The following is a 15,389-nucleotide window of genomic DNA, read 5'->3' as shown; positions in this document are numbered from 1 at the left end:
GCAGTGAGCCAAGATTGTGCCACTTGTACTCCGGCCTGGGTGACAGAGTGACACTCTGTCTAAAAAAAAAAAAAAAAAAAGAAAGAAATTTAGCATTAGTTAAAATAAACTTTTAAAAACGTGTTGCGTTATTCATATCTGCCTATTTTTCTTTTTTTTTCCTTAGTAGCCCCATCAATGCTAAGAAAGTAAATACCACCACAAGCAGTGACTCATACATCGGCCTGTGGAGAAACTATCTGATCCTTTGCTGCAGTGCAGCAACATCGTCATCTTCCACATCTGCAGGTTCTGTGAGATGTTCTCCTCCTGAGACGCTGGCGTCTACCCCAGATAGTGGCTATAGCATTGATTCTAAAGTAAGTTTCTCAGATCCACTGTCAGATGTATGAAATCTGAATGGCCCCATAAAATTAAGATTTTAAAATTTCTCTTTATGGACAATAAAGTAACTCAGTTGAAAGTGTATTACTTACTTGCAAAAAGGAAAATACCTCAAGAAAGCCCATCATTGTTTTTATGGATTCCTAGTTGGAATCAATAATATGTACATAGGTTTCCATTGGAAAGAAAGACCCATGCTCATTCAGTTTATCATACTCAATATTTTTAAAGAAATTGTCATACCTATTTTCCCATATTCCAGTTTTTATAGTTCTCACACTTCTCAGAACCCAAAAGGAATCATTTAAATAATTAAATGCCTTTCTAGAATTTCCTTAAATCATGTAGTGATCTAAAGGGTACTTGATAAGAGCAGTGGTTTAGTTTTCATGAAAATGACAAAAGGTAAGACCAGTGTATATGACTTTAACACTGATGACTATTTTAGAAGTCATTTTGTTTTCTTCATGTTCATGGATCAAAAGGTACAGAGTATCTGATGAAGGGAGTCAGCCTATTATATGATCATGAGTGTCTGTAAGAAATTAGGAGCCCCAAGTTCTGTTAATGAACTTGCATTAAGCCATTGGACAAGTTATTTAACCTTTTAAGTTATGTACACCACAGGTGAAATTTGAGGTATCATTCATAGTAAAGTTTCACCTGTCCATTTATCCTTGACCTAAGACTCCTGAAATCTCAGATTATCTAATTGGACATAGTATCATTAGTGGCTGTTATAAATACAATATTTTTTTTCCAGATTATTGGCATCCCATCCCCTTCATCCTTGTTTAAGCACATAGTTCCAATGATGCGCTCTGAGAGCATGGAAATCACAGAATCCCTTGTTCTAGGTCTTGGCAGGACCAACCCAGGAGCTTTTAGGTAACTATGTTCATACATTTTTTCTATGTCCTCAAAGAATAAATGTGCTACTTAGAAGGTGTGGTAGGGTCCTTAGAAGGTGTGGTAGGGTCAAGCAGAGTGCTTATTGGGATGGTCACATACCAGGCCTGACTTTCACCAATTAACTAGCCATGTAATATTTAACATGGATTAACATTAAAATCCAAACATTAACATTTATTGGAAGTTTTATTTCCTCATTTTGATTGAGCAGATTAAAACTTACCTGTATGTTCTAGAAATAATGAAATGCCATATAAATATTTAATATTTTCCTACTGTATTTATTTATGTAGTCATTCTTTTAATGTGTAATCTTGGTCTAGTAGTTAAAACTCCAGTTTTCCCCCTTCTTATCCAAGAGAATTAGGGTATCTTTCAAAAAGTATTTACATAGATGTTTGATATCATTTGTGATTTTTTTTATATTAATGAAGCAAATTCTTCAGTTTTGCCTGAAGTTCTGCCTTGTTGTCTCTTGGGCACAGAATTTATTCTTTTGAGAATTGCCTCGATTAATATGAGAATGGTATCTGATGTTTTGTCTCCAAGATAACCTGTACAACCACGGAATAGGTTAATACTCTGGTTTCGCTTCAGATTGTATAAATCTTTTGCCTTTTGCTACAGATTTCCATAGAGAGAAACATTTAAATAAAAATAAGTAAAAAAGAATAGGTTAATAAATTGTTAATATATCTATAGGTATGGGATAGCATTTCTTATATATGAAGTTTTGGAAAAAGATTTTATGACAGATAAAGACACTTCTGCTAATTGAAAAAAATAGGATGTAAAAGTGATCTCAACTTAAAATAATTAAATTCTCATAATTAGAAACAATTCAGAGGCACTTTTAAAGGTCAGCAGTTTTGGATACATAATTAAATTGTGGATGATTTTTTTCTTCTTGTGTTTTTTCAGATTTTCCCAATCTTAAAATAAGCACATTTTCAATTTAAAATCAAAATATAAATAAAGAGAAATTTATCATTTTTACTAAGTTCATACCCTTTGACCCATTAATTTAATTTGTAAAATTAATCCTAAGGAGATAGAAATGAAAACAGTGAAAAATGTACAAAGTTGTTCACAGAGGCAATATTTTTAGTAAGAGAAAATTAGATAAAATAAAATGATTCATTAATAAATGAAAATGTCTAGGAAAATTATGGTACCCCACCCTATGTTCGAATATCATGAACTAATTATTGGCATATAAAATTAACTATGTTAGTATAAGAAAAGAAAAATAGGCTGGGCGTGGTGGCTCACACCTGTAATCCCAGCACTTTGGGAGGCTGAGGCAGGCAAATCGCCTGAGGTCGGGAGTTTGAGACCAGCCTGACCAACATGGAGAAACCCCATTTCTACTAAAAATACAAAAAATTAGTCAGGCATAGTGGTGCATGCCTGTAATCCCAGCTACTCAGGAGGCTGAGGCAGGAGAATCACTTGAATCTGGGAGGCCTAAGTTGCAGTGAGCCGAGATCACACCATTGCACTCCAGCCTGGACAACAAGAGCAAAACTCCATCTCAAAAAATAAAAAAGGATACCATTTTATATAAAACAGTTTCAACTAAGTAAAACGTATGTGGATTGCAAACTGATTGAATAAAAATATTGGTAGTATTCCCTCTATAAATTAAAATAAGGGGCCTATACCATTTTTTTTCTGGTTTCCAAATAGTCTATAATATAATGTGTTATTTTATAAACAAAATAAAACAATAGACATTGTGTTTAAAACAGTAGGATTTGAATTAACACTTGTCAGTTTACATCATGTTTTTACATATTTACATGTGTCAGATTATATCTGTGTAGCTATTAATAGAATATGTACCATTTTTCTTCCAGGGAACTAATAGAGGAATTACATCCCATAATTAAAGAAGCACTCGAAAGAAGGCCAGAGGTGAGCTGTGTTCTGCAGCCTTGTATTAAGTGAACATTCATTTTTCTGCCATATTTACATGTTATATCAAAAGTTAGAAATTAAGAAGACGATCTAGTGTATTCTTCTTTTTAAGATGCAGACACTTCCCCTCCCCCCAGAAGATCTTATGCAGAAACCCATTATGTAAAATGGATGAAAAATTGCTTTAACTTAAGTGAGGGCAGAAAATAGGGTCTAGATTGGAGTTGGCAAACCTTTTCTGCAAAGGACCGGATGGTAAATATTTTCGGCTTTACAGGCCATACTGTCTCTACTCAGCCCTGCCTTTGTAGCATGAAAGCGTTCATAGACTACATAAAAAAAGGAGTGTGGCTGTTTGCCAGTAAAACAGTAAAAAATTTGCAGCGACAGGTAGCAGTGGGCCAGATTTGGCCCATGGGCTGTAGTTTCACAAGACTGAGCCTAGATTCCCAAATCTACAGGTTCTGAGCAACTTTCAGAAACTATAGGTCCAGTGGGACAGATGGTTATGAAAACCTTAATTCTAACAATTTATTACGCACTCAAATAAAATCATAGAGAAGGGATTCTAAGAACTACGGAGAAGAAAGCCTGGGACTCTGGCTGCAGAATAAGGAAGGCATTATAGATGAAGTGCTGATATTTGAGATGAATTTTGAAGCACGTTCCCCAGTGGACAAACAAGGGAAAGGTATTCTAGGCAAAGAACAGCATTTGCAAACTTTACAAAGAATTTTGAAATTGCAAACTTTACAAAGAATTTTGAAATTGCAAATTTTTCTGTATAATTATATTATGGGGGAAGTGATTGAATATTAGGCTGGATAGCAAGATGAGAAATACCTCATGAAAAACTACTAGCTTTAGCATTAACCAGTAGACCAGTAGTTCCTATGCCTGTGGCATCTGAGAATTACCTGGGGAGCTTGCTAAAAATTTTAGACTCCTGGGCCTATTGAATGAGAATCCCTGGAATAGGGTCCACAAGTCTGTTTTTGTAAAGCATCTTAGATGAGTCTGCTGTAGAACATTGTTTGGGAATCAGTGCTGTTAATGTTGGGGATGCCCTGAGGAATTTAAGCAGGAGAGGGAGATGGTGATAATCCCTGCAGTTTAGGGACTTTGAAACATCATCTGCAATTCCTCACTCTCCTTTAATTCAGCACTGTAGGGTCATGATAGTATTCCTATTTTGTCATTGATTTGATTTTTGTTTCAGAATGATCAGTTTGCTTACAGTGCCGGATGACTTGTCAGAGAAACGTGAGATTGAAACAAAACAAAATAGCAGTATTCTTCTGAATTTCAGAAGGAATGCTATTAAACACATGCAGTGATGTGCCTTGAATGTGAGTTATAGTTGGAGAGCTTTAGACTCACACTGTTTCTGTGAAGACAAAATGAAAACAGGCCAACCAAACTGCAAAAACCAGTTACAGAAATCTTCAAAGACTGATAAGAAATCATCCTGTTTCAGATGAATTGCTGTCAACTTTAGAAAGAGCCGAGAGAAAAGTAGATGTAATTGATTAGTCATTAGTAAATTATCATGCAGCTGGAAGGCAGAAAAATTGGGTCATGGACAAGAAAGTGAAAGACTAGTAAATTAATTGCTCTGTAATATGAAAATTACATCACAAATGAAATAATGAGCTATAGTAGAAGGTGATATAGGTGATCGGTATCTCTTACATGACTTTCTGCTAGAAACAGAATCAAGTTGAAATGTTACAGCTATTATTCTAGGCATTATTCTAGTTCTTTGGACCTAGTAATACAAACATACTTATTTATATCATAATGAGTAAAGGAGTTTTTCTTGTATTTGCTTATATTTTTTGTGCCAAAATTAATTGTTATGTAGAAAACTGGCATGAGCAAAATCTGAAGTCCTTTTAAGGATTGTTTTCCCTATACTTCTGTCATATTTTTGGGAGGGTATTAGGGATTCCTTATTATTCCATGATAACAGTTTACTCATTGCTTCAATTCCAAAGCTGTCTGATTAGCAAATAACCTAAAAATGTAGTATTTTACTTCCCCTGACACACAGGGGTTGTCACTATGTAAGATGTCATGTGACTTTATTTGACTCATTCATTTCAAACTGTTCACCCATACCTCTTTGAGGCAGTAGCTACCAGAGTACCCACAGTCTACATTGTACAAGCAAAATAACTTCAGTGAGCCCAGAACCTCTCTCTGAGACAGTCACATTATTCTTTCCAAGTTACACCAGCAAGATTTTAATTAATATGTTTGTATCTTTGGAACAGAATATGAAACGACGCAGGCGTCGAGACATTTTACGAGTACAACTGGTACGAATATTTGAACTGCTGGCAGATGCTGGTGTCATTAGTCACAGGTCAGTATTGGATTCAGATTGTTAAAACATTGGAATGATCCTAGAGAACGTAATCTCTTTTCACTCATGAAATGTATAAAAACAGAAAAGCACCACTGCAACAAGAAAACCTGTATGTATCACTATGAAAATTATTTAACAAATAAATATGCATTCGATACACTGACCAATAGCTAAAAATGTATTGAAAAATCTACCACCAGAATTTAATTGCTTCTGGCAAAAAATGGATATGATGTTCCTATGATTTTGGTATTTGCTGGAACTTAGTTATCTTGGCAAGTGGACAGTGGTAGCTTTTTCTTCACAGGTTTTCCTGTTTCTTACCTCATTTTAAAGATGTTTTTCTTCTAAGCTTGAAAAAATAATATATTCACAGGCTAAACATTGTAAGGCTTACAAATTTATTCGAATGAACTTGTTGTCTATCCTGCCAGGAAAAATTATGAGATCTACAACTATAATTCATAACTGTTTTCCACCATTCAAAGATGAAACCATGAAACCTGGAGATACTGCCGCAGTAAAGGCATCTTCACACTAAGCCCAGCCCCTTGAGGAAAATTCCATCAGCTGAATGTTGAAAAGTAACTATTTCCTTAGGAGGATAATGGTGTTACCTGACCATTGAAGGAGAGAAATAATAGATCTGACCATATCCAAAAAAGGTCACTGAAAAGATATCTTAAGGAAAAAAAAATGGACCAGGTGCAGTGGCTCACGCCTGTAATCCCAGCATTTTGGGAGGCTGAGATGGGTGGATCACTCGAACCCAGGGGTTGGAGACCAGCTTAGGCAACATAGCAAAATCCCGTCTCTATAAAAAACGCAAACAATCAGCCAGGAATAGTGGCAGACACCAGTAGTCCCAGCTACCTGGAAGGCTGAGGTGGAAGGATCACCTGAGCCCAGGACATTGAGGTTGCGGTGAGCCTTGACCATGCCACTGCACTGCAGCCTGGGAAAAGAGCAAGACTCTGTCTTGAAACAAAAAGGAAAAAAAGAAGTATTAATAATCCAACAAGTATAGTAACTATGATAACTGCACAGCATTATTCCTTTAGCATTTCTCCCAATTATTTATTTTACCTAACACCTTTCATATATAGCATTGAATGCTTTTGATAAATACTTTCAAAATAGATTTTTAATCAGAGTATTTAAACCATTGATTTACTTTTCTTTCCTAATAAAAAGCAAATAAAAAAAAGAAATATTGGCCGGTGCAGGGGCTCAGCACTTTGGGAGGCCGAGGAGGGTGGATCACCTGAGGTCAGGAGTTCAAGACTATCCTGGCCAACATGGCGAAACCCCATCTCTACCAAAATTACAAAAATTAGCTGGGCATGGTGATGCGTGCCTGTGGTCTCAGCTACTCAGGAGGCTGAGGCAGGAGAATCGCTCGAACCCAGGAGGTGGAGGTTGCTGTGAGCCAAGATAGTGCCATTGCACTCCAGCCTGGGTGAGAAGAGCGAAACTCCGTCTCAAAAAAGAAATACTATTCTCTTTTCTTTCCTCCACAAAAAATAAGAGTTAAAGTTAGGAAAAGTAAAATTGAAACTTGCGGGCTTGATGCAAAAAATTAACAACCTGATACACATCTGAATCTTTTTTGGTTGCTTTAATTGTAGCATTAGTTCAACAATCTTTGAATGGTTCTATTTTGGGGACCGCAAAATATTTCTCTATTTAAAATTACCAAAAACTATATGACTATTAAGCAATAATGATTTTTGAACCCAGTTGTGTATTTTGTTTTGAAGTATTTTTAAAAGAGTTATTAATAGAAAGTTATTGCTATTCTGGATTTTTAAATTTCCATGGCTAAGGAAAAAAATGAATGCTGAATGCCAAGAAGACAGGGAGCTTTGTTTTGTTCACCTAGTGGATTTCATGTGCCTGACACATAGGAGATAATGAATATTTGTTAGATTATTGAAGATTTTATTCTGGTACAGGTTGTAGTCCACTAAATCAGTTTCCTATCCACTAATAGGTCATAATCCAGAGCTTGAAAAACACTCATTTAAAGAATAAAGGAAAAAATTTGAAAAACACCTGAGAAACACTTATTTAAGGAATAAGGGTCATATATTGATTCATTCAATACGTATTTATTGTTGTAGACTGATATAGTTAATATACTGTAGTATCATTGCAACTCCTAACTCTTGTTTTCATGGGTTTAGGGTATTTATTCTGAAGTTACTCATAACTAGTTAAAAAAAATTACCTTTAAAATAATATATATTAGAAGTACTTTTCAAACATAATAAGAAAAAGCTGACCTAAATAAATGCATACGTAATAGCTAATCATTTATATAGCACTTATTGTTTACTAGGCCTTTTCATATATAGCAGTTCATTTACATCCTTACTAAAACACTGAGGTAGATACTGGATATATGCTTAATGATTGGTGAAACAAGACAGGAATCCAGGACTTCTGACTCTAACCAAATACTCCCCTATCAGTCAGTCAATGGTTTCCAGGCACAGACATAGATCCCTTGCCTCAAAGAAAACCTCATTGCAGATACATCTTTCTTCCTTGAGACAGGCTCTTGCTCTGTCACCAAGGCAGGAATGCAGTGACTAGATCACAGGTCTCCCAGGCTCAAACAATCCTCCCACTTTAGCCTCCCGAGTAGCTGGGACTACAGGCGTGCACCACCATGCCCGGCAAATTTTTGTATTTTTTGTAGAGACAGGGTTTCACCATGTTGCACAGGCTGGTGTCAATCTCTTGGACTCAGTGATCCACCCACCTTGGCTTCCCAAAGTGCTGGCATTATAGGTGTGAGCCACCAGGCCCAGCGCATTGCAGATATTCTTAAAGGCAATTTCATAGGTATAGAAAGAGGTTTAAAACAGTACTCTACCCTATTCTTACCAGAATTCTCTTAGATTTTTGCATCCCTGATAATACCTATCCCAGAATCTTACTGAGAATAAGTGACTAATAGATATTTGATTGTGCTGAAGGCACAATCTGAATAGACATGGCAGCTGTGAATAAATAGAACTAGTCTTTTCTCTTTCTACTTTTCTAAACTGATCCTCCCCATTTCATATGCCTCCTGTCTCTTTATTTAGAAATCTGTGTGTTTCACAGAGAGGAAACAGCATTTAGCACTGAGTTGATTTAAGTTAGATATGGAGTTGAATAATATAAATTGCAATAGCAGTTCCTAGATTAAGAAGCACCATCTATTTTCATATTAAAGTAAGCAAAATCATATTCATTTAATTTTCACATATTAAGTTGTATGCTGCCATGAGCATGCAAAATTAACACGTATTATTCTGATTTTGAGTATTAAGAATTTTTTATTTAAATTATAAAGTCGCATTTGCTTCATCTTTTGTTTTCTTCAATATTTTCAGTGCAAGTGGTGGCCTTGATAATGAAACACATTTTCTCAACAACACTTTATTGGAGTATGTAGATTTAACTAGACAACTCCTGGAAGCAGAAAATGAAAAAGACTCTGACACACTGAAGGATATACGATGCCATTTTAGTGCCTTAGTGGCGAATATTATTCAGAATGTTCCAGGTATTATTTTCAGTTTCTTAAAGCATTATTGAGTATTAAGTATTTTTTCTTTCCTTGAGGTTTAATAATCTAAGTTGATAAAGTAACGTATGAACATACTAGAAAAATATGTCAGCATAACCTGGATGGCTGGAGTTTGTTTTCCCTTTGAATTATTGCCACTGATTAGAAATAAAAAAGCAACCCAGCATAGAATTTCAATAATAGGCCGGGCGCGGTGGCTCACGCTTGTAATCCCAGCACTTTGGGAGGCCGAGGCGGGCGGATCACGAGGTCAGGAGATCGAGACCAAGGTGAAACCCCGTCTCTACTAAAAATACAAAAAATTAGCCGGGCGTGGTGGCGGGCGCCTGTAGTCCCAGCTACTCGGAGAGGCTGAGGCAGGAGAATGGCGTGAACCCGGGAGGCGGAGCTTGCAGTGAGCCGAGATCGCGCCACTACACTCCAGCCTGGGTGAAAGAGCGAGACTCCGTCTCAAAAAAAAAAAAAAAAAAAAAAAAAAAAAAAAAAAAGAATTTCAATAATAATCAGGATACTGACACAAAAACCTGGAGAAATCAATAGAATAAACTCTTTAGACAGCCTTGTTTTAGATGCAATAAGCAGAGTGCAGTGTTTCAAATGATAATTGAGAATAAAATTAAGAAGATACTTTTGAATAATGGGAAAAGAGTATAGGCCATAAATACAAAATGTAAGAAGGATACCGTGTTACTGATTTACCAGATATGTTCCAATTACTAAGTAGGTTTTATATTGGCAGATACTGGTTTAGATACCAGGAAGATTAATATACACAATTACATTTTTAAAAGTTAAATTCTTTACAACTGTAGGAAGTAATGTGACCAGCCTTTGGCATACAGTATAAATGTTTCTTTTTCTCTTTGAAAAATTAAAGTCACATTGTTACTTTGAATAGTATATACAGACAGTGGATGCCTAAAGAACATGGGTTGTATTTTACAACAGAGTCATTAAGCACTTAATTACATATGCCAATTTCAACTGTAGGAGCCTTGTTTTCATCTTTGAAAGGAAAATGACACTGTCAAAGGAAAAGAGCATATTTTTTTCAAAATTTTCTGATCTGAAGCTCACTAATATAAAGATGTGGTTTAGTCTATTATTAAACACTTTTTTACAACTTCCACATTGGTTTATTGTGATACTGCTGAGTTTCTTCAAGAAGGATCGATATAGAGAAATTATATAGCAGAATTTCAAAACGGGTGAAAGAAATCCTTGGAGATCATTTAAACCAGTGGTTTTCAAACTTTGCTGTTTCTCAAAGCCCTGATGTTCTCTGGTGCCATCAGCAGAAAACAGCAGAATGTGTTTGGACACTAGGCCTCAACTCCGCTTTTATCTGTTTTATATATTGAGATTACATGTAAGCTTCCTTTAGCAGGAAAAGGCAGCTTTCCTGCTAAAAAAAAAAAAAAAAAAAAATACAAAGTTTGAAAACACATACCTCATCCAAAGCCCTTACTTACTAGTGAACCAAGATACAGAGGTGCATCTGTGTTAAAATCTTGGCCAATCTCACCATATAGCCAGTGATAGCCCAGGGAGAAATGGACTCCTGGCACCACCTCTGTGCCAGCCTTCATGTGCCATTGAGCCTGCCATGGAATTTGTGCTTGCAGAGATGCTCTATGTCATGTAATGCTGGCACAGGGTGACACAGACTGCAACTTTGTTTCTGTGATTTGCATATATATAAATGATCCCTGCTACTGTGGAGTTTTTTGATAGTTTAAAATGAAAACTTTTGCTTTCTTTTTTACACTATCACACATTCAATAACATGTTGGTACAAAAGTTAAAGCAGAAAGAAATGGAAATAAATGTTTTCTATCTTTTTTTATTCGCAGTGCACCAGAGAAGAAGTATTTTTCCTCAACAGAGCCTTCGTCACAGTCTATTTATGCTGTTCAGTCACTGGGCAGGTCCTTTTAGCATCATGTTTACGCCCTTGGACAGATATAGTGATAGAAATATGCAAATTAATAGACATCAATACTGTGCATTAAAGGTATTTACTTAGAAACCTGATTTCTTTTTTCTTAAGAGCAGAGTTAAATATTTTTATGTCTCTCAGTCACTAGTATTAAAAAGAGGATCTGAGAGTATTAGAATATGTTTTTCTGCCATATTCAAAAGTTATACCATGAGTTATATTTAAATACATAAAATACAATGAAAAACAGTCCAGAATCTACTCAAATTTGATCACCATTATCTTAAAGAACTTAGGATTACTTGAAAGAAATGCCTTTTTTCTCCTCACTTAATTACTTTTTCTTGGTCTTTTTATCTTCCCTTCCAGTACTGTTCAAACTCCATGTCTAATTTGGTATCATATTTACTTACTCATAATAAATTTCTCAGTTTTAAAGAATAATTTGTAAAGAAAAAGATTAAAGTATTGTGACTAGATAAGTATTTTGCCTCTTCTCATTAAGCAACCAACATTTAACCTCTTAAATTTGTTAAATGTAATTCTAATATTATTATTTGAAGGCTATGTCTGCTGTACTATGTTGTGGCCCTGTTGCAGATAATGTAGGACTTTCATCAGATGGCTATTTGTACAAATGGTTGGATAACATTTTGGATTCTCTGGACAAAAAGGTAATTATGACAATTTCCTTAAAGGTTCATAATAAAGTTGTCATTGTATTATTTGCCGTCAATGTATGTTGCACTAAAAACAAGTCTTTTTAAAAAATAAGATAGGTTAGGATCATATGCGCAAAGTATACGATATAAAGTTAAATAGGATCTCATAATGTAAAAACGTTCCGATTCTTACGTATCATTAATTTGAATAATTTTCATTTCCCTTTTAATATTATAGGATTAATACAGTGGTGTGTTTCTCTCAACAGGGTTCTAAGTCAATAAATAAAATACTAGCATAGAACATATTGAGCTGCATGGGAAAAATATGTTATTTGCTATGTTTCATTTCACTTTTTTTAACCACTTTCCATTTAATCATTCTTCCTTGCCCTCCACACTCTGCCTTCCTTACTTTCATATTGTACATATACAGACTTCACAATTTAAAATAGGACTTACATTTTTTCCCCTCAGAACAATTTTTCCATTGGGTTATCAAAAACAAGAATAAAAGCTTGATAAAAATAATTGGAGAGGTTAATGACTCATTTTTCTGAAAGCACTTAATCACTATTCATATTCATTAACTGCCTTCAGGGCTCTGTTGGAAGACAGAATCATACTAGAGAGGCTTGTGTAAAAAGCGAGAGGCCAAATTCAATTCATCTGTGTGGTTTTTTCTGCGGCTGAATAAAATGAGAGAGAGGTGAACAAAAGGAGATGGAATTTTTCTATTAATTACAATGAATATATGCACTATATTACTTTAGTAAGAACTGTAGGGAAATAGACAAAAAATATATAACGTTCTCTCTCTTGGGCAATTTCGCAACCTTTACCTAGGTTCATCAGCTGGGCTGTGAAGCAATTACGTTGTTACTGGAGCTGAACCCTGATCAGAGCAACCTGATGTACTGGGCTGTGGACCGCTGCTACACGGGCTCCGGGAGGGTGGCAGCCGGCTGCTTTAAAGCCATTGCTAATGTTTTCCAGAACAGGTACTTTAGATACAGGTTTTTTGTTTTGTTTTGTTCTGTTTTTTCTTAAAGAAAAGTTTTTCTTTTGAATTCAAAAATAAGAAGACACCAGTTTAGTTGTCCTTCAGTATCTGTGGGGGATTGGTTCCAGGACCCCTCTCAGATCTCAAAATCCATGGATGTTCTAGCCTTCTATATAAAATGCTGTAGTATTTGTATTTACTCTATGCAAATCCTCCCGTATACTTCTTTTTTTTTTTTAGACATGGTCTCGCTGTCACCCAGGCTGGAGTGCAGTGGCATGATCATAGTTCACTGTAACCTCAAACTCCTAGGCTCAAGTGATCCTCCCACCTCAACCTCCCGAGTAGCCAAGACCGTAGGCTCCCACTACCATGCCTGGCTAATTTTTAAATTCTTTGTAGAGACAAGGTCTCACTATGTATGTTGCCCAGGATGGTCTTGAACTCCTGGCCTCTCACCTGGGCTTCCCAAAGTGCTGGGATTTCAGGCATGACCTGCCGCGCTTGGCCTTTCCCACATATTTTTGATCCACAGAGGGTTGACTGTATTTTCTTTTCTTAAGCTCAAATGCAGCTGTGTCTAACTCCTTGAATGTGAGGACTTTTTTGCTTAACTGTGGTGGTGGATATTACAAAAATTATGCATGGAATTTTTTTTTTTTTTTTTTTAGTTCATCAACTGTTTTTAGTGTATTTTATGTGTGGCACAAGACAATTCTTCTTCCAATGTGGCCCAGGGAAGCCAAAAGGTTGAACACCTGTGCTCTAATGGAATTTAACCAAAATAAGAACAATTACCACCATGCATCTGTTGTTGTACCTATTGCCTTGAAAAAACCAAGTCCCCTCATAGGCTTAGAAGATAGGTGCCTATAAGCCTTGCCCTTTGCATATCATATTTATTAAATGGTGCAAAAGCCTCTAAACATTGTTTTACTTAATATGTAAAATTTATTCCTAGGGATTATCAGTGTGACACAGTGATGCTTCTAAATCTGATACTGTTTAAAGCAGCTGATTCTTCTAGAAGTATCTATGAAGTTGCTATGCAACTTTTACAGGTTTGTAAACGTGAATTTAAACATTTTTTTACTCAGGATTTAATGAAGCCCAATAACTTAGTCTTGCTATTAAAGCATACTGATAATAGTATTTAGCTTTATTTATAGTAAAGAAGTTATGGTATCAAGGCCTAATTATTATTAGAAATATAAGACAAAGATAATATAGATATTTAAATTTATAAATAATGCAAACTATTCCTAAGTGTATTGTAGAAGGATTATTTATGATCATGTGTGTGTATGTGTATGAAGGTACTTATAAATATGTGTCCATGTAAGTATTTCTGAGCAGATGAGAACAATGTGTGTCCAAATTTTTTTGGAGAGCCATGTGAAAAATAATTAGCTCTTTTTATCATATCTCATGTAAATTTTCTTTATTAGGTTGAGGAGAAATAACTTAGAAAGTTAACTTACCAAACACAGATATATTATTAGTATACAATACTTAACTAATTCGTAATAGGGCAAGATTCTTCCATCTTAACCAAGGGCTAAGAATAGGATTCAAGTAGATGCTTTTTCCAAAGGCTCTGAAGTGGTTCTGATGCCAGTAGATTCATCTTAGGAATTATACCCTAATGCCTTTGTTAATTAAGAGGGAAGTTCAGCAGTACAGCTCTTTAAATAGTGTAATGTCAAAAGGTTCTCCTTGAAGGGCTTTTTTTTCACTTATACATATATTGTACTACCATATTTTTGTGCGAGAAAAGTGGTGAATCTTTTTCAAGTAATTGTATATTAAGTTACTGGAGTTATTTTCAGACTGTGTTACTAACCTGGATCATTGGCATTAAATACAGGAATGTAAATTCTTTTAGTGAGAAAGGGTTTTTGTTTGTTTTGTTTCATTTTGTTTTTGAGATAGGGTCTCACTCTGTCACCCAGGCTAGAGTACAGTGGCACAGTCGTGGCTCACTGCAGCCTCTACTTCCTGAGCTCAAGTGATCCTCCAACCTCAGCCTCCTGAGTAGCTGGGACCACAGGCACACACCACCACATCTGGCTAATTTTTTAGTGTTTTTGTAGAGATGAGGTCCTGCTGTGTTGGCCAGGCTAGTCTCGAACTCCTGGCCTCAAGTGATCCTCCCACCTCTGCCTTCCAAAGTGTTGAGATTACAGGCATAAGCCAGTCCACTCAGCTGGGGAGAAGAGTTTTTTTAAAAATTATAAAATTATAGTTAAACTTTAGAGAACCCATACAATCTTAACCTAAGTTGATGGAATCACATTCCTATAGATTCTGGAACCGAAGATGTTTCGCTATGCTCACAAATTGGAGGTTCAGAGAACAGATGGAGTACTCAGCCAGCTGTCTCCTCTACCACATCTCTATTCTGTTTCATATTATCAGTTGTCCGAGGAACTAGCAAGGGCGTATCCTGAGCTAACTCTCGCCATATTCTCAGGTATGATCAATGAACTGGTTAGTAGTTTCTCTTTGTCAATCATTTCTTCAAAAACAATTTTTAGAAAATCATAAATTTATTAAATCACAGGTTAAATCAAAACCAGACATGTCTTTACATAGGAAATATTTTTTCTTCAATA

The 15,389-nt window shown here is 35.7% G+C and overlaps 1 protein-coding gene across 10 annotated transcripts in view; it reads left to right on the top strand.

Annotated features, from left to right (window-relative positions):
* FRYL (FRY like transcription coactivator) overlaps nucleotides 1-15,389 on the top strand; it is a 285,245-nt gene that overhangs the window by 202,287 nt on the left and 67,569 nt on the right. For all 10 annotated transcript variants that reach the window (XM_055246240.2, XM_055246238.2, XM_055246241.2 and 7 more), the window contains 10 exons: nucleotides 167-359; nucleotides 1,148-1,272; nucleotides 3,156-3,213; nucleotides 5,493-5,584; nucleotides 8,974-9,146; nucleotides 11,024-11,184; nucleotides 11,673-11,783; nucleotides 12,618-12,772; nucleotides 13,736-13,835; nucleotides 15,079-15,247. In XM_055246240.2, coding sequence (XP_055102215.1) covers nucleotides 167-359; nucleotides 1,148-1,272; nucleotides 3,156-3,213; nucleotides 5,493-5,584; nucleotides 8,974-9,146; nucleotides 11,024-11,184; nucleotides 11,673-11,783; nucleotides 12,618-12,772; nucleotides 13,736-13,835; nucleotides 15,079-15,247 — 1,337 coding nt within the window. The remainder of the gene's footprint in view (nucleotides 1-166; nucleotides 360-1,147; nucleotides 1,273-3,155; nucleotides 3,214-5,492; nucleotides 5,585-8,973; nucleotides 9,147-11,023; nucleotides 11,185-11,672; nucleotides 11,784-12,617; nucleotides 12,773-13,735; nucleotides 13,836-15,078; nucleotides 15,248-15,389) is intronic.

This window comes from Symphalangus syndactylus, chromosome 16 (assembly GCF_028878055.3).
Source record: "Symphalangus syndactylus isolate Jambi chromosome 16, NHGRI_mSymSyn1-v2.1_pri, whole genome shotgun sequence".
NCBI lineage: Eukaryota > Metazoa > Chordata > Mammalia > Primates > Hylobatidae > Symphalangus > Symphalangus syndactylus.
The sequence above is the reverse complement of the archived record's forward strand: the minus strand, read 5'-3'. Positions and strand labels throughout refer to the sequence as shown.